This window comes from Miniopterus natalensis, chromosome 19 (assembly GCF_054644295.1).
Source record: "Miniopterus natalensis isolate mMinNat1 chromosome 19, mMinNat1.hap1, whole genome shotgun sequence".
NCBI classification, from domain to species: domain Eukaryota; kingdom Metazoa; phylum Chordata; class Mammalia; order Chiroptera; family Miniopteridae; genus Miniopterus; species Miniopterus natalensis.
Window position 1 is genome coordinate 36,724,892 of NC_142099.1, and position 21,451 is coordinate 36,746,342.

General features: G+C 51.0%; 2 protein-coding genes across 2 annotated transcripts in view; one reads left to right on the forward strand and one right to left on the reverse strand.

The window, feature by feature from the left end:
- ADCY10 (adenylate cyclase 10) overlaps positions 1–10,205 on the forward strand; it is a 47,696-nt gene extending 37,491 nt beyond the window's left edge. Inside the window, exons 25-32 of the mRNA XM_016202361.2 lie at positions 899–1,055; positions 4,147–4,351; positions 4,430–4,526; positions 5,030–5,145; positions 5,875–5,992; positions 7,676–7,871; positions 9,314–9,502; positions 10,044–10,205. Coding sequence (XP_016057847.2) covers positions 899–1,055; positions 4,147–4,351; positions 4,430–4,526; positions 5,030–5,145; positions 5,875–5,992; positions 7,676–7,871; positions 9,314–9,502; positions 10,044–10,205 — 1,240 coding nt within the window. The remainder of the gene's footprint in view (positions 1–898; positions 1,056–4,146; positions 4,352–4,429; positions 4,527–5,029; positions 5,146–5,874; positions 5,993–7,675; positions 7,872–9,313; positions 9,503–10,043) is intronic.
- Positions 10,206–18,433: 8,228 nt separating this feature from the next.
- The window catches only part of MPZL1 (myelin protein zero like 1), a 28,846-nt gene continuing 25,828 nt past the window's right edge, over positions 18,434–21,451 (reverse strand). Inside the window, exon 6 of the mRNA XM_087828103.1 lies at positions 18,434–20,075. Within this exon, the coding sequence (XP_087684229.1) occupies positions 19,974–20,075 (102 nt within the window). The 3' untranslated portion in view covers positions 18,434–19,973. The remainder of the gene's footprint in view (positions 20,076–21,451) is intronic.

Below are 21,451 nucleotides of genomic sequence, written 5' to 3' on the forward strand. Positions count from 1 at the left end.
CCCTACATCCTAGTTGTGTGACTCTGAGTTAATTACTTAACCTGTCTGACTCTCACCTTCTGCTTATGTAAAATGGGGTTAATTACAGTCAAACCTCAGTTCTCGAACATCTCCCGTCTCGAACAATTCGCTTCTCTACCTGACAACCCTCTCGCGCTGATACCTGTATGATCAGTCACAAGGCTCTCGGACGACGGCCAAAGGGGAGAGTGCGGGAGTGTGAGTCATGTTCCTGCTAACCTCACGTTGTCAACATCTCAGGAAGCTGTGCTGTGAAGATTTCTGTGTGTTTTTGCTTTTGTTGCTGCTTTATTATTATTAAATCCGTGCAGTAAGTCACCATGGGTCCTACGGTTAGTGAGAGCAGCAACGTGAAAGGAAACTTATGAGAACAACGACAGAGCTTAGATGTGTACTATGCTTAGGAAAAGTTAAAACAGGGTGTCGTTCAGGGTCTGGAACGGGTTAATTCAATTTACATGATTTCCAATGGGAAAAATGCTTCGGTTTTCAAACAAATCACTTCTTGAACAGCCTTCCGGGACGGACTAGGCGCGAGAACCGAGGTTCCACCGTACTCAGCCTTTCCTTGCAGGGTTGTCGTCAGAATCGAATGTGGCTGACCGATAAAAATGTGCTTTTTAAGTGGCTTCACTTCAATGCCATGACCCAGTGACCCAGTGACCGAATGACCCGGCCGCTGATTCACATGAATTAGCTTAATTCTCGCCCAGTCGGTGTCCTGGCCCCGCTCCGCAGGGCCGGGCCTGTGCTTCCTGAGAGCTGATGCGCTTGCCGGTGGAGGCGGCGGCCAGGGCCCGCGCTCCCCGCCCCGCGCCGGGCGCTGCTGCTGGCACCCTCCTCCCTGACCCGTGCCCGTGTGCCCTCCATCTCGCAGGAAGAAGCGGCTGGCGGAGCTCCACCAGCAAGCCAACTGCTTCTCCTTGCTGTGGAAGATCTACAGCTTGAACTGCTTTTTCCACTACAAGTACTTCGCCCACCTGGCAGCTCTGATGGGCGTGAACACGGCCCTGGAAACGCAAGATGACTTCCAGGTAGGGTGCTGTCGCGGCTGCCTTTCCTTTCGAACCCGCACTCGAGGATATTTTGTCCATTGCTTTTCAGAGAGAGCGGAAGGGGGAGAGAGAGACAGAGGGAAACACCGAGGTGAGAGAAACACATCCATTTGTTGCCTCCTGCACTTGGCCCCAGGATTGAGCCTGCAACCGAGGTACCTGCCCTTGGCCGGGATTCGAACCCGGACCCTTCAGTCCGTAGTCCGACACTCTAACCGCTGAGCAAACCTGGCTAGGGCTGTAGCTGCTTTTTAAATTTCTGCATCTCACGTGGAGAGAAAAGCGTGGCCGAAGCCAGTCGGGACCCAGAATCATGAGGAGCAAATACAAGCCCTGCGGCGGGGCCGCCCTGAGGCCAGCAGCTCTCCAACTCTTCGGCCTCGGGTCCCTTACACGCTAATGATTGTGGAGGGCCTCAAATAGCTTTTACTCCTATGGGTTGTATCTATTGATATTATGATATAGGAAACAGAAACAGATATTTAAAAATATTTTTTAAAGTAATAAATCCATTACATATTAACATAATTAACATTTTCATGGGGGGGAAAAACAATATTTCTCTAAACAAAAAATTTAGTGAGAAGAGTGGCATGTGATAAATTTTTGCAAATACCCTAATGCCTGACTTCATGAAGACAGATTTCCACTCCTCTTCCACCTTCACTCCCTCTCATGCTCTCCCCGGAAACTTCTCTACATCCCTGTGAGAGAACCAGGGTGAAAAGGGAAGATAAAATAAAAAGCTAAAATCATGACTCATGTGTCAAAGACTTTACTGACTTGTTCATTAATGAGAGAACTAGTAAAAAGTTACCACTGGTCGGTTCCAAGGAGAACTCCATTTATGAAAGGAGGCAAAACTCATCTAGTCAAAGGGCAACAATCACTTGTATTCCACCAACATCTCCATTTCTATGAAAAACAATCATTGGCATCAGTTTTCTACAGCATCCAGAGTTGTAAAATAGCCCAGAGACACTGCAAGGCAGAGACAGTAATGACGGGGAGCTAAGATTTGTGGTTGCTTTTCTCCCCCCATTTTGATCTTCCGCTATTTTCCCCGACACAAATAACACCTTGATATTAAGAAACTGGCTGAGACCCTTTTGCCCTCCCCCAAAGGGTCTCAGGGCCACACAGGGAGAGCCACTAGAGACTAGGTCATAACCTGGGAAGTCTTTGATTAGATGATGAAAACGCCAGGAAACTCCATCAAGAAATGATTAAGCTAAATCCAGCTCATCGAATCAAAGCGACCTGGTTCCTTTATAAAAGTCCATCAAGTCTGGGCTTCTCCTGGGACCGTAATTCTTTCTCAGAGTCATCAGTTATTGAGCGAAATGGTTGAGGGGCACTGGACACGTGGGAGGCTTAAATTCCCACCATGAGTTCCTTTCAGGAGGCCAGAATAGGTAAGAATTTATAAGGCCCTTCAAAGCGCACCTCTGACTATATCCTGCCATGCTCTCCTAGCTCCCTGGGCCAGTAATGGGCCGCTTTTGGATCCTCAGACATCTAAGTCCAATCCGTCTGGGGGTCTCTGCACTGGATGTTTCCTCTGCCTGGGGTGCTCACCCCGTGACCTTGACTGGGCTCTCTGCTTTGCAGCATGAAGGTCACCTCCTCAGTGGTGCCCTTCCTGACCACCTCACCCATTCACTAGCCTGTCACCCTATTTTAGTGGCTGGCTACCCCCTGACATGTTCATTTTTGTTCCTTAGTTAGTGTGTGGCCTGTGTCCCCTACCAACCTGTAAATTCTGTGAGAGCCGATGTCTTGTCTGTTGTCCTATTCAATGCTGAGCTCTGAGAACAGTGCCTGGCACCTAGTAGGTGCTCAACAAATATTTATAGAATGAAATGCTTTACTTCTTCTATACATTTGGGGCTTTCTCCTAAAAAATGTGGTGTAGTTGGGGGCAGGGGAGGATAAAATGGAAAAGACAAAATTGGAAAGCAAGTCAAAAGACACAGTTAAGGAGATGGCTGTGGCTGAGGGCAGAACAGCTGGGGAAGGTGCCCCTGGGGGCTCAGACCCAGACGAGGCAGTCAGTGCCGCAGAATAGGAGGAATGAGCACCAGAGAGTAGTTTCTTGGACCCACCTGCCTGCGGTGTGACCGCTGGCCAGCAGCTTGACCTCCGGGTGTGACCTTCTCCCCCAGAAGTGAAGCAGTTGACTGTTTCCTGGCCCCAGCCCAGGCAGCCCTAGGCTTTATTGCAGTTTGGACTTTCCATTTGCCCAATACTCCTCTCTCACCCACCACCATTTCTGGCCATCCTTCCCTTCTGGTAGCCTTATTTGAAACATGCTCTAAAAAAGCAAACCAACCTTTCTTTTTTGTTAAGTTACAGAAGTAACCCATGCTTGTCCTAACAAATCAAACAACACAGAAGTGCATAAAGAAAACAGTAGAGTGCCGCTTCTCCCACTAATCTCTTGCCCAGTCCCAACAAGTGGGTAACTATTATTTTTTGTTGTTGTTAACCCTCACCTGAGGATATTTTTTCCATTGCTTTTCAGAGAGAGTGGAAGGGGGGGGGGAGAGAGAGAAACATCGATGTGAGAGAGGCATATGGACTGGTTGCCTCCCGCACACGCCCCAACCAGGGCTGGGGATCGAGCCTGCAATCAAGGTACGTGCCCTTGACCAGGAATTGAACCCGGGACCCTTCAGTCCGCCGACGTTCTAACCACTGAGCCAAACCGGCCAGAGCTCACTACTGTTTTCACCTGGGGATAGTTCTTTCCAGGCTCTTTGCTGTTTTTTCCAACACAAATAACACCTTGATATTAAGAAACTAACCACATATATAAGCTATTGCTTTTATTTTTTCACAAAAATTAAAATTCTTGTTTAAGGCCTCTGTGGGCAAGAGGGGCCATCAAGCTTATCCTGGGTGGTTTGGCGAAGGGGTGGCAGAAGCCCGATTTAATTTCTGTACCAAAGCCCACGGCTTGGCCAACTGGCCAGTTCCATTCCCAAGCAGACATCAGGTGACGTCTCTAGCTTTCTGCTTGGGGCGCCGTCTCAGTCTCGCCCCTTCCCTCCCCTACCTGCCGTTTCAGATTATCAAGGCCTACCTGGACTACTCACTGCACCACCAGCTGTCCGGCTACCAGGGCATGTGGTTCAGCTACGAAGTCTTGGCCATGGAGCAGATCATCAGCCTCCCCCTGAAAGGCAAGGGCATTGAGATCATGGCGTATGTGGCCGATACCCTGGGCTACAACAAGTTCTTAATGGGCTACTTGGACTTGGCCATTGACTTAGGTAAGGGCTGGCTGAGCCAGATGGGACATGCAGACATAAGTAATAGCCAGAAATATACCAGGATTATTTTCTTCTCAGGCTGTCGTGCCCAGAAGATGTGGGCACTGCTCCAGAATCCCTATAAACAATACAAGGTCCTCTGCTGGCTCAGTAGGTGTCTCAGCCTGAAAACCAGGTATTTATCTTAAAGCATTTCCCAAAATTAGGGGAAGGAAGCCATAGTGACTGAGTGTTCTGAGCTCACTTTACCCTGGGCCTCAGGAAGGGTAGGGAGGATGGTGTTCAGCGAGCTGACATCGCTGATCACTACCTTGCTGTGGACCCCATTGCTCTTTGGCACTTAGCCTCGCTCACCTGATCGCCTTGGCAGTGACTGAAGGGGTCAGATAGCCATCCCCAGCCTGGCCGGCAGGCTTCCACGCCGCTAGGTGGAAGGAACAGGAAAAGCCTCATGGGGGAAGCAATGCCAGAGACTAGCAGCCAGGACTAGAGGCCCACGTGGACTGACCCTGGTCACCCCATCGCAGAGGGCCGGGAAAGCACAATTTGAACGAAGCGTCAACTGGAGGTTTAGGGGTGGGTTTGAAGCTTTAGGGTTGCATTTGGTTCTGAATCACTGGGCAGGACTGAGAGTAGACGGGGCTGGACTCGATTCCTTCCTCCCCGAACCTGACGCAGGCACAAGAAGCTGATCCAGGCGCTGGGCTGGCTGTGGGACCTCTCCGTGGCCGAGCAGCACATCAGCAGCAAGGCGTTCTTCTACTTCATCTGCCTGGACATCATGCTTTATTCTGGTGAGCGTGGCTCCGGGGTTCACGAGAGCTGGGCTGTGACGCCCGTGTTGGGGTGATGCGGCAGCTGGCAGGGCTGGGGCCCCGGGAAGAGGTGCAGGGCAGGAAAGGGGAGAGCCTGGTGCTGGGAGCTGAGGAGCTGGCTGGAAGGTGCAAGGATGAGAATTCCGTCTGGAGGAAGCTGTTGGCCATAAGCTGCCAGTTAAAGTGTCCCAACAATTCACACACAAGTGACAGTGGCTGGCAGTACCATGCCGTGGTTGAGAAGGAAGGGTAGGGTTGCTAATGGTGAAGTCTGTGCACCGGGGGCTGTTGGCGATTTGGAAGACAAATCCTGATAACCTCCAGGTACCCCCAAGTAGGCAGCCCTGAGTGTGCATGTTAACCCAGAGGGCCCCCCGGGCCTTGCCTTCCCCACATGATTTTGAAAGGGGCCATGGGCGGGGGACGCGTGGGTGGGGAGGTGGAGAAGTCCTGGTGGCACACGGCCAGTCCTTGGGCTTGGGCAGGGAGGGCTGGTGTGAACCCCACTCCTGCCTGGTCGACGCTATAGAATTGTGTCATGTCTGCGCGCACGGCCACGAAAGTGGGCTCGGCCACCACAGGCAGTGCAGTCGCATGGCTGTGGCAATCCAGGACCCGGACTCAAAGAAGTCAGAGGTGCGGCCCTCCGCACAGTGGGGAGTTCCCAGGAGCCCCCCGCCCAGCAAAGCCCTCCCGCTCTCTGTCCAGGCTTCGTGTACAGGACATTCAACGAGTGCTTGGAGTTCATCCAGGAGAACGAAGACAACAGGATCCTCAAGTTCCAGAGCGGGACCCTGCTGGGGCTCTACTCATGCGTGGCGATCTGGTAACTGGGCTGCCTGTCACTAGACCCCCAGCTCTGAGCCCGTTCAGTGCTGCAGAGTTCTTTGAGATTAAAAAAGAAAGAAAAAGTATTTATAAGTGACCCGAGACAGATGGAAGGTGTCAGCGTGGCCTGACGCTGAAACACCCAGGGATCACCCGCTAGTTCATTCCCCTCCCCAAGGTGGGGAGGAGATGGTGCCTCAGCCGTGGGCAAGGCAGTGGGCATCTCTTATGCACATGTCACGCTGGGGTGCTCAGGGGACAAGGGGAAAGAGCCCTTGTCCCTGAGGAGGGTTGAGGTTTGGGGGAGACTAATAAACAGCACCAGGTGCCACTCTCCAAGACCTAATCATAGTGAAAGTGGTTGTTGGTAGAGCTGGTGTCGGAGGGTGTGGCTGACATCTGCCAGCAGGCGGGCTTCCTAATGTTGAACCCCAGGCTTAGCTGCACCCACTCAGCAGCTGCAGCCTCGCCCATGGAGGCAGAGGGAAGAGCCGGCCGTGCTCGCTGTGGGCATCGCTGGCTCTCGGGGGAGGGGCACATGCTGAGCTACACCTGCCCAACTCCTCTCCCAGAGTCTGCGGTCAACCAAGTGACCCCTTAGTAGTGAGGGAGGCCGGGGAAGGGGCGCGGGGCAGGGCACCGGCGAGGGCTTTGCGTCGCGGGCCAGATCAGGGGTGAGGAAGAAACAGGCCCGTACCCCGCCAACCCCGTGACCCGAGGTTGGGCCTTTACCCCGTCACCTTTCTAGCTCAGCAAGCCTGCAGCCATGGCCTCGACGTCAAGGAAGTCGGCCAGTAAGGCTCAGGATGTTTGTGGAATTTCTTCCCCAGCTACCCCGAAACTGGAAGTCATTCCTGGCTCCACTTCCCATCTCAAATGACATCTGCAGCCACGTTGCCCAATGTTTAGAGATGTGGTGAACAGGTTACATGGCAGTGTGGAGACACTCCTATGCAAAGTGCCACCAACTAGAGCTGTCCTAAATTTGAATAGAGATCTCTTATTATCAAAATTCCCTGGGAGAAATTAAAGTCCAAAAATGAACTACCTTTGCCAATTATTAAAATCCAAAGAGATTAAAGTTCAAAGTCAAATTAACTTGCCTATGTGAGTTTAAGTTCAAGGAATCTAAAGTCCAAAAGTCATCCTCATATTTTAGCCTACTCTCCTTTACCCAGAGAGTGCTTTCCCCAGCCGTGGCTTTGGAATCCCCTGGAGAGCTTATTAACACAGCGCCCTGGCCCATCCCCAGAGCGTCTGATTCAGCAGATCTGGGTTGGACCAGAAAGCCTGCATTTCTAAGGACCATCCATGTGACACTGATGACACCGCTCTGTGGCCCACACTTTGAGTAGTACTGGCCGAGGCCACCTCTCTTTGGAGCTGAAGCAATTTCTTCAAGCCCCAGAAGGTGTAGCTCCAAATGTCTGATCGGCTTCAGTTTCTGCAGAGTTCAGAGAGTTAAATCAGTGGTGGCCAGTACTCCCCGAGTCCCCAAGAGTTCTACTCACCTCAAACCATCAAAGCATTCCGCTCTTCCCTTGCTCCGTGCCACCTAACTCCCCCCGGGGGGGCTTCCAGAAGCCCACGTTTCAGGGCCACCTCCAGAGTGACCAATTTCAGAAAACCCGCCCCTTCCAAGGGCGACACTGACTTTTCTTATTCCTCTGGGGCGGTGCAGGTATGCCAGACTCCAGGAGTGGGACGACTTTCAGATATTTTTCAGTAAATCTAAAAGTCTAGTGCCAAGAAGGACGCCCACAGCTCTTTACTTCCAAGGAATCTGCAGGTACATGGAGGCCCAGGTTCTTCACCTTCAGAAGCAAATCGAAGGGCAGCCGGAGAGTGCCCAGGACAGTGGCGTCGAGCTACTCAAGGTGAGGCTGCCCTCTGCTTTCCATGAATGGGGCTCTGTCAACCTCCAGCGATCATTGTTCGTGTAACCTTCATGCTGTAAAGCAACCTCATGCACTTTCTAGAAAACATTCTGGTCAAATGCTTACATGTCTGCACACTGAGCACACCACCGTCCCAGCGGTGCTCCCGCCAGGAACTGTCCCAAGGCAAACAAAATGTATCTGTGGAGATGCTGATCTCAAAGCACTGGGAGAAAATGGAAAAATGATGTGCCCTTCAAAGAGAAAACTGGCTAACTCAGGAACGGTGCATTTAAACATCGGGATATTTCATGATTTAAAAGTCTGAATTTCTCACCCTTCTTTTAAAAACTTGAGTAGCTGGCAACCCGAGGCCCTCACTCCTGAAGGGTGGCCGTTGGCTGGAATTGACAAGGTTACACTAGGGCACACTTTCTGCAGTGGGACGTGACCCCCTGTGCTTCCTAGCTACATCCAGCCTTCTTATCTGTGTCGCTTGCCTGTCTCCTGTCAACATCCGAATTCGTGAGCCCTGATGTAAAGGGACTGTGTCATTGAAAAATGTTCATAACAGGATGTTAAGTGAGGAAAAAATGTTACCTTGCAGTGTGATTAGTATAATCCCAACTGTGGGGTGTGTGTGTGTGTGTGTGTGTGTGTGTGAGAGAGAGAATGTGTGTGAGAGAGTGTGTGTGAGAATGTGTGAGTGAGTGTGAGTGTGAGAATGTGTGTTAGAGAGTGTGTGTGAGAGTGTGTGTGAGAATGTGTGAGAGAGTGTGAGAATGTGTGTTAGAGAGTGTGTGTGAGAGTGAATGCGTATGTGAGTGTATGTGTGCTTGTGCGTGCCTGAGTGTGTGTGTGTGTGTGAGTCAGTGTGTGTGTGTGTGAGAATGTGTGAGAGTGTGAGTGTGAGAATGTGTGAGAGAGTGTGTGTGAGAGTGAATGCGTATGTGAGTGTATGTGTGCTTGTGTGTGCCTGAGTGTGTGTGAGAGTGTGAGTATGTGAGTGCGCACCTGTGTGTGAGTGTGAGAGTCAGTGTGTGTGTGTGTGAGAGTGTGTAAAGGCAGAGAAATAAAATAGGAAATGTGCACCCAGCTGTTACCATTATTTCCTTTGGGGTGCTAGGGTTATGGGTGACTGACATTTTTTGCTGTTCTTTTTGTTTCCCCCCATATGTTGAACAACCACCTTGGAAATCAAAAGAAAACATATTTTTAAAAGGCGGCTGCAGGGAAGGGCTCGTGAACCCACCCGTCTCGCACTCTTGGTCTGGGTGCCCCGCCTGCCATCCCTCGTCCTGCCCCTCTGCTTCCCTTCTGTGCGTGCAGATCACACGTCCCTTTTCCTCGATGGCTTATATCCTGGACCGGTGCCCAGGCCCTCCGCGGGGAAACCTGCGACCCGGCCCCTCTCGGGTTCTGACCTGCGGTCTCCTCTTCAGAACCTGGAGAGCCTGGTGACGCAGAACAGCACCGGCCCTGTCTTCTTCCCGAGGCTGTACCACCTCATGGCCTACGTGTGCATACTCATGGGTGACGGGCAGAACTGCGACCTCTTCCTGAACACAGCCCTGCATCTTTCGGAGACCCAGGGGAACATGCTGGAGGTGTGCTGGCTGAGCCTGAACAGAGTAAGTGCCACCAGCCCGCAGGCTGGGTGGGGGCTCACCCTTCCGAGGGAGCCCAGAGGCCGAGGCCGAGGCCGGTGAGGTTTTGTGGGTGTGGAAGGCCACCACAGGCCTCTGGACTCTTACTGGGAGGGGTGACATGTCCATAGCTCAGGTATGTGCTCCTCTTCTTCCACTCTGAGCTCCCACGGGCCCTCCCTCTCCTCCAGGTCCCTTGAGCAGGGTCGCTGCCCCTCTCGTGGCCCTCACCACTTTACAGTTTGTGTGATATATGCATGCCTGTCTTTTCTCCCCTCTGAGAAGCAAAAACCACTCTAGTGCCGGGCACAGGGCCTTACGCTCAGGATCTGTGGAATGATGAACGAAAGTACACATTTCCCTGTTCATTTACAGTCAGTAGTTTGGGCAGCAACATTCATTCTTTGCCTGTGGCTGCACAGGGTTTTAGAAGCCCAGGGATATTGGACCACTTCTGGTCTGACCCGTCTGGATCTCACCGGCCAGAGAGCACCGACCGGGGCCGTGTTCTCTTTGCCCCTCTCAGGAATGGTGGTACTCAAACTCCCAGCTGACTGCGGACCAGTGGGTTCAGACCGTCCTGAACCTCCCAACATGGGACAAAATTGTATCCAGCAAGGTAAACTCCCAGGACATTCAGAAAAACAAATTCCTTATGAGGGTGAATATCCTGGACAATCCTTTCTAGTGTTTCTCGAGAGAACAATTTTCACGGACTCGTCCATTATCAACCTTCCTCTGTGGCCAGCACCCTCAGGCCCCGCACACCCTCTTCTGCTGAGACGCAGAGCCAGGCGCGGTGGTTTCCTCTCCGCCTGGAGGGGCCGCAAGGGCCGCAGCACCAGGCGCTCGCTTCTCCCGGCTCCACACACACTGCCTTCGCCTCTCGCGCTGTTTTTGCCTGACCTGTTTACTTCAGCCCACGCAAAACTGTGGCACATGGGGAAACGGTAACATCCAAATGGAACATGTTGCGCCAGATACATTTCTAGCTCATCTATTAAACCGAAAATGTTTATTCTTAAATATCCAGCTGTTCAGTCTTTTGTACATAGCACAGGATTACGAACAGCAAATTCTCATCCCGGGCTGTAAGGGCGAGATTTGAAAAGACACGTTTTTGCAGAGCCTGCTGCAGCCCCCAAAGCCCCTCTCACCATGTGCGCCAACTGACTACCTAAGGAAGGGAAACTTTTAAAATGGAAATATTAGTAATTTTGATGCGGGTATCTTGTACATGCATAGAGTTTATATATTTTTATATTTAACAAAGTGGCAGCATTCGTTTCCCAGATGTCGGAGAAGCTGCCCCAGGGCCACCCTCCGCCACTGTCTCCGTTGGCAGAGAGAGCTCATAGTGGCATCCTGTGCCTGAGGGTTGAGCGGGAGGAGGGTGGGTGCAGCCCATCTCTGCTGGGCGCCCGCTGCCAGGGTGCAGGCCCCGCCTCTGGCGGCTGCAGGGGGAAGGTGGGGAGGGCCGGCTCTCAGGGGACGAGCGGTGATGCGATTCCAAGGGCTGATGAGGGACACCGAGGACAGAGGTGTGTGCATCAGGCTTTGCAGGAACCCGTACTATGCCACCAACCAGTTAGTTATGTGACCTCCGCGTCAGTCAGTTTCCTCGGTCTAAACTGAGCAGGTTGTGACAAAGTCCCTTCCCTCCCTATCTGGCTGATTCCAATGGCCGGCCCTGGGCGCGTCCTCTCTCTGGCCAGCAGAGGGCAGCGCACGCTGCTTGCTGTGGGCACCCCCAAGGAAGAGTTTCTGGTCAGCGTCTCCAAGCTTCTGTCTTCAGACCCGCAGCCTCAGCACGAGCTCTTGGATCCACTCCAGCTTCCACAGCCACTCCCTCGCTCCTAACGGGAGCTTCCAGCAGAAGGGTCTCAGGAACATCACTTGAGAAGGTAGATTCTGGCTAGAATTCTTTTTAGGAGGAAGCAGGTAATCCATGAAGGCTTCGGGAACCGAGAGGAATGGAGAAGTGACTGTCTTTTTTCCCTAACATGAGCCTTTGAACTCTCCCCCACTTGTCTAGGAGCTAGAGGGCAGAGGCTCTGCCTCCAGCACTATGCCAGGTAAGTACTCAGAGAGTGCTTAGGAATTAACGAGCCTATTAAAGAACACGTTCAGTTGATTGTCTCCAGTTAATTCTTACAGGAACCCTTAGAAGTAGGAACCTAATATTTATTGAGTAAACTATATGGACCCTCATGGAGATCCACAAAATTGCTAGTTTGTTCCCATGGCCTTTAACATTCTTCTCAGATCCTTCCTATCATCTTTATTCCCGCGGCAGCTGAAAACCCGGTTCCCTCATCTCTGAGCTCTGCAGTAACCACATAATTAATTCGTCTCGGCTTCAGTTTTGCACCCTGCACCAGCTGGCAGGGTGAGCTTGCTAAGTGGTTACTACTCCACTTAAAATCCTGTTTGCCTTCAGGACATCCCAGCTTCCTAGCCTGGAATGTGAGGCACCCTGCCACGTCCAGTGCTATGACCACAATGGCCTCACTCTCTCCCACCCCGAACCTTTGGGCTGGTACCCCCAGCTGGAGGGGTCTTTACCAGAGTCTCCTGGGTTTCTCCCAACCAGCTTTCAAATGCTTCTGCCCCGAAGCACCTTCTCCTTGAATGCCACCAGTGTTGGGTTCACTAGTCCATATTGTCCTTCCCCAGCTGTTTGGTCCTTCCCCTCCAGCTGCTCTCAAGTGACTCCTGACACTGTTTGTTTGGGGCTGTCTCCTCTCTGAGCTCCTCAAGGGTAGGATTCTGCTCCCTCGGCTTTATCTCCCCAGCACTTGGCAGGGGGGAAAGTGTCTGAAGGCCTCGGCACGCTCTGTCTTGTCCACAGTTGCACCCAGCATTGCACAGAACCCTGCCAGAAAGTGGCAGTCACAGGGACCACCCTTGTGGGGTGTATCCCGATCCCACCCACCACGCCCCCTAGCGAGAGAAAAGGGGTGTGTGAGGATTCTGTGAGCTTGCGTGTAACCTGGCACACCCATCTAAGAGGCTGCCAACTCCTGCATAGCCCACCCCACCGCCTTCCCATAGAACCTCCAGTGACAAGGGAGCCTTCCGTCTCTGCGCTGTCAATGCCACGTGCCGCTGCTCGCACTTGAGATGTGGTTAGTGTGACTGAGTGTCTGAACTTTAAACCTGATTTTGTTTTAATTAATATAAATTGTAATGGCTGTGTGTGGCCCATGCAGTAATGACTGTAGTCACCTTAAAAGGTCACAGAAAAGCCACTGAAGGTTAGACAGGGTCATTGCTACCGCAGAAGGTGGAGGCGATTAGTAATAGATAAGAATGTATCCGGTCAGATAAACTAAACCACTTCCGAACCTGCATGTCTCCAGCCAGTGGGATTCCAGGGGCCTGCCCAGTGCTTCGCGGCAAATTCCTTGTTCACCTGACGCCTCCTCAGCCATGGGCTGGGCTGGGGCTGCTTCCCAGCCTCGGGCCCTTTGCCTCCACAGGCAGGGACTGCATTTTGCAGGGACTTGAGTGCACGCCCATGGCCAGGGAGGCCTCAGAAGAGCCATCCTCTAAAAGTTTGAATTGAAATAAACATAAAACTTACAGCAAGAACCCAACTCTTCCATTTTCTTTGTGGGATTTCTTTCAGAGGACATGGACAGAGAGAGGCCCTTCATTTCCAGCCAAGTTCTGTTTCGAAGTTAGTTACTTTCCCCTCGGGCTTTTCCTCTGTTGCTCCACCTCGATGAGCCAACATGAAATCACTAGCTGGGCTCCCCCTCCCAGAGGCTGCTGTGTCCTGAGGTGTCCCGTGTCAGAGGGACACCGACGCAGGGCTGGGTCCCGCTTCCTTGCCCACAGGGACAGCGAGCGGCCCTGCTGGCTGCCTCGCCCATGTGTTCCCGAGAAGTTTTACATCCTTTGAGACCAGGATCCTTGAGAAAGCTTCTCAGAAACAGCTCCCCACCTCCCCCTCTGCCAGAGCAGCTCCTTCAGCAATGGCTGGTGTGGGAAAGAAAAGACGGGGCTTTCGTTCGGACACATCCAGACACGTTCTAGACAAACCACCTGGCTTCTGCTGGGTCAGCAAGAGCAGAGCCAAGAGTTTTGCAAAATGTTCCACATTCCTCTGGGCCTAAGTGCACATTCTAAGAGAGTCCCTACAAAATAAATTTCGGTTCTTTTTATCTGGTTGAAAGAAACTGTAATTTAAAAACAACAACAAAAATCCAAAGCCAGAAAAAGCACGGAGAATGGATCTGGATTCAAAATTCCGTCCTTGGAGTCCTTCCTCACCAGAGGAAGGGACACCTCAGGCCCTAAGCAAGCTGGCCGTAGGTGTGTGCTGTCCCCACGCCCACCTCGAACAGCCAGGCAGGTACACAGGCCTGAGGCCCCCAGCGTCCGCGCGCGGTGCGGGAGGGGGGCCCCAGAGCAAACGTGGCAGCGTTAGACCTGCAGGCTTCCTCTTCCCAGGTGCAGGCAGATCCAAAAGCATCCCGGCCCTTCCTCACATTCTGGATCGCGAAAGGCCAGCTCCACAAGGCCACACCGAGGAACGGACAATGGACAATGGTTTCACATCCTGTTTGCCGGAGGAAACGAAGTGGAAGCAGCAGCTCCCCGGGGGCTCCCTGAGCTTGAGAGATTTGGGTTTCCTTCCGCGTAAACACAGCCAAGTCTCCAGCAGGTGCTAGAGCTCCCTCCGGTCTCCCTCCCCAGTTGTTTTTCTAATAAATCGAGACCCAGCCAGACCTAGAGCAGCTGAGTGGCTTCAGGAAGGATGTGAGGAGGGAGCTGGGCTCAGGAGCTGGCAGCACCGCCCCAGACATGAGACCCCATTTCCAAGGGGCCAGGAGGCTTCTCTCAGCCTGGGCTGCCTTTGACTTGCATTTGGCTTTTTGGGGGGGGGGGGTTTCTGTAATAAGGACAAATGACTATTCTAGCAACACTCTTGATGGACAAAAACAAGAGAACTGGAAACAATCTAATTACCCCGAAATTCAGAAATGGTCTAAAATACGATGGTCCATCTATGTACGAGAAGGCCCTCGGGTTGGGAGTCAGTGGCCTGAGCCTGCCGTGCTCGCAGGGAAGCTGAGGGCACCAGGACCCCGCTTCTGTTTTTAAAACACGCACGACAGCTTTACTGGAACCCTGTTTTGATCCTGATTTGAAGAAGCCATTTGTAAAATGTTATTTTTGAGACAAGGAGATTGATGATGGACTGGGCAGTCAATGTCATCCAGGAATTATTTTTTAAATGTGCTTTTAAAACATTCCCGTTAAGTGTGACAGGACATGATGGGTGGGTCAGCAAATGCCCACGTTTAAAAGGATGTGCACCAGAGACTAGGGGTGAACAGGCATGATTTTGGGATTGGTTTCAAAATAATTCAGAAAAGAGGAAAAAGAGAAACAGGATAGATGGAGTGATTGAAAATGGGTATGCAGAGGTCAGTCTGACTATTCTCTCTTCTTTGGGGCATGTTTAAAATTCTTCGTAATGTGCCCGGCCGGGCGTGGCTCAGCAGTTGAGCATCAACCTAGGATCCAGGAGATCGGGGTTCGATTCCCCGTCAGGGCACATGCCCGAGGTGCGGGCTCGATCCCCAGTCGGGGGCGTGCAGGAGGCAGCTGATCAATGACTCATCATTGATGTTCCTATCTCTCTCTCTCCCTCTTCTTTCCTCTCTCTGAAATCAATAAAGAAATATTTAAAATAAAATAAAATTCTTTGTAATACCATATCTTGACTATCCAGGAAAACAGTTGGGGCAGGGGCGCCCTAAGAGCAGAAGGTCCGTTCCTAACACCACCTCTACCACCGACGACGCTGCTTTGCTCCGCGGGAGGGTTAGGTCATTGGTTCTCGAACCCGGGTAGGGGTTATGGTGTCGCGATCACCCCGGGGCTCAGGAGGGGCCTGCGGCCCGAGGCGGGTGAGAGCAGCCGAGGCTTCCTCCTGAGCGCTGCTGGGGTGGCCGGGCCGAGGCCGCCCTGGGAAATAACGGGCACGCGTTCAGGGGGCACGTTCCCTGTGCAGCTGGGAAACGGGCCCCAGCAACGGGAGGAAACTCCCTAAAACTTCGCTTCAACGTGGGCAGGACCGTGGAGACGGGAGAAGCCAGAGATCCCATGACTGCTGCCCTGAGCCGCAGAAGCGTCTCTGCCCTGGCCGAATGCCCGTGGTGGCTGCGGCCCCACAGCGTCGCTCCCACAGGCGGCCCTGCCAGCGGTGACTCCTCCCTCAATCAAGAGAGTTACGCAAGCCTGTCCCGAATGCACAGTGATTTATGAAGCTCACAAGTCACTGGAAAACTTTGTGCTTAATCAGTAAGACGTTATTGGTGACACTGCTCTCAACAGGTTAAGTCTCGACCTGAGATTAAGGTCCCCAGGCACCTGTGTCTCTACCTCTTACACAACCACCTCCCTTATCTCACCCCCCCAGCTCCCGAGGGGCAGAGAGAAATCGCAGCCAGGCCCCCAGCCCCTTCATCTCAAAGAGGGAGTGAGGCTCCTGTCTTTGGTGAGAGGTTAAGAAGAGGCCTTGGATCAGGCAGTGCCCGCACCCGCGCCCGCCGGGCCACCCTGCGAGTCACATACCCTAAGCCTGACGCTGTCTTCCTAACGGGGCCTGAGATTAGTACCGGCATTAACTCAGTGCTGCAGAGAGTAAGAGACACCAAGGGTGGGCAAACAAGTATTTAGTAATTACGACCGTCACCTTCTGTCACCTCCACTCTGTGGCAAGCCCCTGAGCTTATCTTGTTCATTGTTTCCTCATGCTTAGCCCAGGACAGCCCTCGATGTAGATGTGTTGAATGGATAAACCTGTCCATCCCGTTGACATTGACTGAGCACCTGCTAAGTGCCAGCCAGGAACTATTTTATGCACAAAGGATGGAGCAGTGAACCAAATAGCAAAGCCGTGGCCTCTTGGTGTTTATGTTGGAGTGGGGAAACAGGGTAGCCTATATATTGGTAAGGAGGAGAAAAGTAGAGCAGGGTTAATTAAGGTGGTTAGGAGAGCTGGTGTGAGGGTGAGGTTGCTCTTTTTTATTTCACAAAGCTCTCTCGGAGAAGGTGACATTGGGGCAGAGACTTAAAGGAAGGGAGGGAGCAAACCCACAAATACATGCAGAATGTGTTCCAGGCAGAGGAGGCGGCATGTGCAAAGGGCCTGAGGCAGGCCATGCTTGGTGCTTCTGAGGAACAGGGAGCACACTGTGGCTGGGGTGGGATGAATGAAAAGGCTTTTAATTCTTTTTCTATTTGATTAAAAATGAGCACACGACACAATTTAGTACTTTAAAAAGATGTATTAAAATATTCACAAAAGTACAATTGAAAAAGAAAAGAAAAAATAATGAGCTTGATGGTTTTTCCCTAGCAGGATACATTTCCACGGAAGAGACAGAGGGTTTGGAATTTTGCCTCTACGTAATCCCTCTTGGGGGCCACCTTACAAAAATCACATGTAATTTCAGGAGGACTCATTCTGTCCATAAAAAGATGTGGAAAGGGCTCTTCCGTTTAGAAGCAACCCTGCTGTTGTCATCTGTGGCCAAGGACAGGAACTCAGGGACACAGGAGAAAGTGCCCCAAGACCCACAGGAGGTGGTGCTGTGGGGTAAGGAGGAAGCGCTCCCAAGTGAGAGCCACTCCTTCAGACAAGCCTGTCCCAGAGCCAGGGTGGGCGGCTGGGGAGCCTTCTACCAAGTGCTGACAGGACTGAGTGGCTGGGGGGTGGGGGGGTGGGGAGGTCAGGTGTCAGGCAGGAGGTGGCCTGAGGAGCTGAGGGAAGAGGCCCACCGGTGTCAGAGGGAGTGCTGGCAGGTGCTCTGGGTGGCAGCTCTCGGTCCTCGCAGTGAAAGGAGAAATCGGGGCTCTTGCTCTCCGGAGCCATTGGGAATGTATAGTTTATCCACAGGGTCTGGTGAGAAAGGGGAAGGAGACGACCCCTTTCCTCTATAAAGTGTGGCTGTCAGGAAACATCCATGTAACCGCACACCGGCCTCTCCACAGCGTGTGTCCTTTCTGCCTCCAAAACCAAGGCTCACCCAGGTGCTGGCATCGGCATCAGTTTGGAGAATGGTGACAACCCAACACCTTACCCTTCCCCCCCAGCACACATGAGGTCTTGTTTCCAAACTGGGTGCAGGAAGTTTTAGGAGGTGAGGTGGGCCCTGTGGACAAGTCTCGGGACACGCACTCAGGGTCCCTGGCTTGCGCTGGGCGGGCGAGCAAGGAGGAGAAAGGCCGCAGGGCTGGTATTTCCCTCCCACCCACAGCCGCCAGCTTCAGGACCCGGTGACCACAAAGCCCCCTCCCTGCTTATGATCATGAAACTGGAGTGTTGGCTGGACCTGAGGGGAAGAACCAACAGCTCCACAGAAAACAGGGCCACACATCTGCAGGAGTCTGAAGCTCACGGGTCCTTTCTCTGTTTTATCACCTCCAACACCTCTCCATCCAAATCCTGCTTTATTCCCTTAAGAGTTCTCTCGGAACTCGCCCTCCAAACTGCCTCACAGAGATGACAGCAGCCGGGAAGGAAAAGGAAGCAGCTTGGGGCGGACCTCCAACCAAAGGGGAGAAAAGCGAGCCTGCCTGTCACTCCCACGTCCCCAAACATGCCCTGCGGCCTCCCCATCACTGTGGGCTTTCAGATCATTTTAAATTTTAAAAATTCTTTTAATACAAAAGAATCCAGGAAATGGAGGAATGACAAATATATAAATAAGTGTTTAATGATCTCACTTTGCTTTTCATTCCCAGTAAAAACAGAAATCATAGGTTTGAGACGGGGCAGGGGTTGTCGAGGGGACAAAATGAGTTATTGGGACGGACACCCGAACTGTCTAGATTTTCCCTCAGCTCACTGCTCATCAATCTCGTCAATGGGGAAAAACGTGGAAAACAAAAAAACAAAAACAAACAGGAACAGAGAAGAGATTCCCAAAGTAGAAGTACTAGCCCTACTTGCTGATCTAAAAATATCCAGGTGGCCTTTAGCCTCAGAGGTCCTTGCAGCACCTCGAAGCTATGACTAAAGTTTCAGAAGAAGATGATTCCCTAGAGTGGGCTCTGGGATCCTACAGACTAGCCACCTAATTACAGTCAAACCTCAGTTCTCAAATGTCTCCCACCTTGAACAACTGGATTCTTAACCCGACAACCCTTTCATGCTGATACCTGTGTGATCAGTCAGGTGTCTCTCAGGCGACAAAGGAGAGAATGTGTGAGTATGAGTCAGTTTACTGCCAAACCTCACATTGTTAACATCTCAGGAAACTGTGCTGTGAATATTTTCGTGTTTTTTTTGCTTTTGTTGCTGCTTTATTGTTATTAAGTTTTCATTTTTTACTTTACGTTTCATGTCCTTTTTGTTAAATTTTCACTTACATCTCATGTCCCTTTTGCTTTTAAAGTGTTTATAGATTAAACAGTACAGTAGACATATACTGTATATAAGAAAAGTTAAAACAGGGAATCATTTGGGGGTCTGGAATGGATTCAGTTTACATGACTTCTAAAGGGAAAAAATGATTCCATTTTTGAACAGCCAAGTTCAAGAGCTGAGGTTGCACTGTTTCCTGTGTCTGCCCACTTAGAAGGAAATGAAGCTCCTCTCCTGCGGCTATACGGGGACTGGTTTCCAGCAGGAAGGACTCCGGAAAGAATGTAACTGACACCTGCCCCTCTCCTCACAAGGCCTCGGTTTTCTCCTTCAGTCGTGTAGCTCTAAATGGACCGAGGTAAATGGTACTGGTCTAAAGGACCGAGGAAGACGTGGCCTCCAGCAGTTATCCCGAGCTAATCCTGCTGTGATGAACACACAAGCTGATATGACAGGAGTGTAACGCTAAAGTCTGTGTGCACAACATAGAAAGCAAAAAATGCCCTTTGTTTTAGGGAGAAAAAACATCAACAAAAACGTCTCAAATTGTCTCCAAGTGGCACAGTTAACAGGTGTTCCCTAAAAACTACAACCAAATAGTCGGAGCAGACAGTGGGGCACAGGCCACCCGGGATATGTCTCCCTCACAGCATCTTCATTCTCCAGCTACAATAAATGCTAAGACTGGTTAAGCCCTTAGACAAAAAGGCCACGTCTGTCGGGATACTAAAAGATTGCTAGTCTCCACTAAGGCACACCATACCTAAATGATATGTCGGCAGGAATGTTGCTGAATTTCCCCAACTGTAAATGACCCTGAACGTAAAAAAGTACAAAACACAGCAAGACAATTTACATATATGTAGGATCATACCATCTTTCCGGCGTGCACCTCTGGCTCCTCCCATCAGAAGATTAAATAGAATATTTATACATATCCTTTATACACATCTTTTCCTCCCTGGGTGCTTGTCCTTGTCTGAGGCCACCCGTGGCTATGGGCCGCACTGCTGCACAGGAGTCCAGTTTGAATTTGTTTCTTGCTTAGGGTATGATCTGGGTCTTCTCTTAATTTTTCCGGATGTCCGCATATACCACAGACTCTGACTTGTTAATCTTGTCACTGTGGTGTCCTCCAGAGTGGTCTAGCTGCGCATATATGACTGGGCCCTGGAGAAGAGAGGTTGGATTAGAGGTCTGGACACCTGGCGGTGCCTTCAGGAGCAGGGTAGAAGCAGCCGTTAGAGTGACAGAGCAAAGTCCCCTCTTTAGAAAACCTTCAGGAGGACTTCTTAGGAACCCTACGTCCCGGTGGACTGCCAGCCACTGTTAAAGCTGGTGCACCCAGAGGTGTTACATTATTCTGTCTACTTTTGTATCCATTTGGGAATTTCTATAACAATACAATACTCCTTCTCAAGAACTGCCCATCTCTTAAGATACCTGTCATGCAATTCCTCAAGCCTGCTATTGGGATCACAGTCATAAGGACTAAGACGGGCACTTCTGCCAACCTGAGACCCCACCCCCCTGAAATCGTGAGCTCCAGAATGATACACCTAAGAAACCAACCCACAGACACAATCTGAACTGGTCACTTTATACAAACAGGTACTTAAACAGATTTCAAATATTCCTTTTTTGTTGTTGAGAGTTTTTGTTATTGTTTTTAACTGAATTTATTGGGGTGACATTTGTTAGTAAAAATTTTGTATGTTTCGGGGGTACAATTCTATACGACATCATCTGTGTGCTGTGTGTTCACCACCCCAAGTCAAGTCTCCATTCATCACCATTTAGCCCCCTTTACCCTCTGATACCGCCCCTGAACCCCCCTCCCCTCCGGTAAGGACCATACCGTTATCTATGAGGTTTTTTGTTTTGTTTTGCTTAATCTTTTCATCTTTTTCACCCTCTCCCCGACCGCTATCAGCCTGTTCTCTGTATCTATGAGTCTGTTTCTATTTTGTTTGCTTGTTTATTTTGCTCATTAGATTCCACTCGTAAGTGAAATCATGTGGTATTTGGCTTATTTCACTTAGCATAATACTCTCCAGGCCTATCCATGATGTCTGAAGGGGTAAGATTTCCTTCCTTTTTATGGCGGAGTAGTATTCCACATACAAATACTCCTCCACATACTACTAATAGTGTGATTCTTTCAGTCTGGCCCTACCATAACTAATAAAAATATTGCTTCTTTGATATCTAAGATCATGTAACTGTTTTTCCCACTTTAAAATAAAAAAACAAGAACAGTCAGGATGTATAGACATATAAAGAGAAATCCTATATGGTCTAAAGTAGAAGAGATGAAGAAGAGAGCTGTCGGTCCCAGAGCCAAGGAAGGTGGGGCTGCCTGGGGCAGAGGGGTGCCTCTGACCCTTGGGGGCACCGGTCAGGGTTCAAACATCTGACAGGTGGCTGCACATCCTGACCTTATAGTCCCAAAGTTTCTAAAATTATAAACTGCTACAAGAAAAACAAAACAGCCCTGGTTTCAGAAGACAAGTTTAATAGAGCCCCAAGTCAACTTTTCTCCCAAT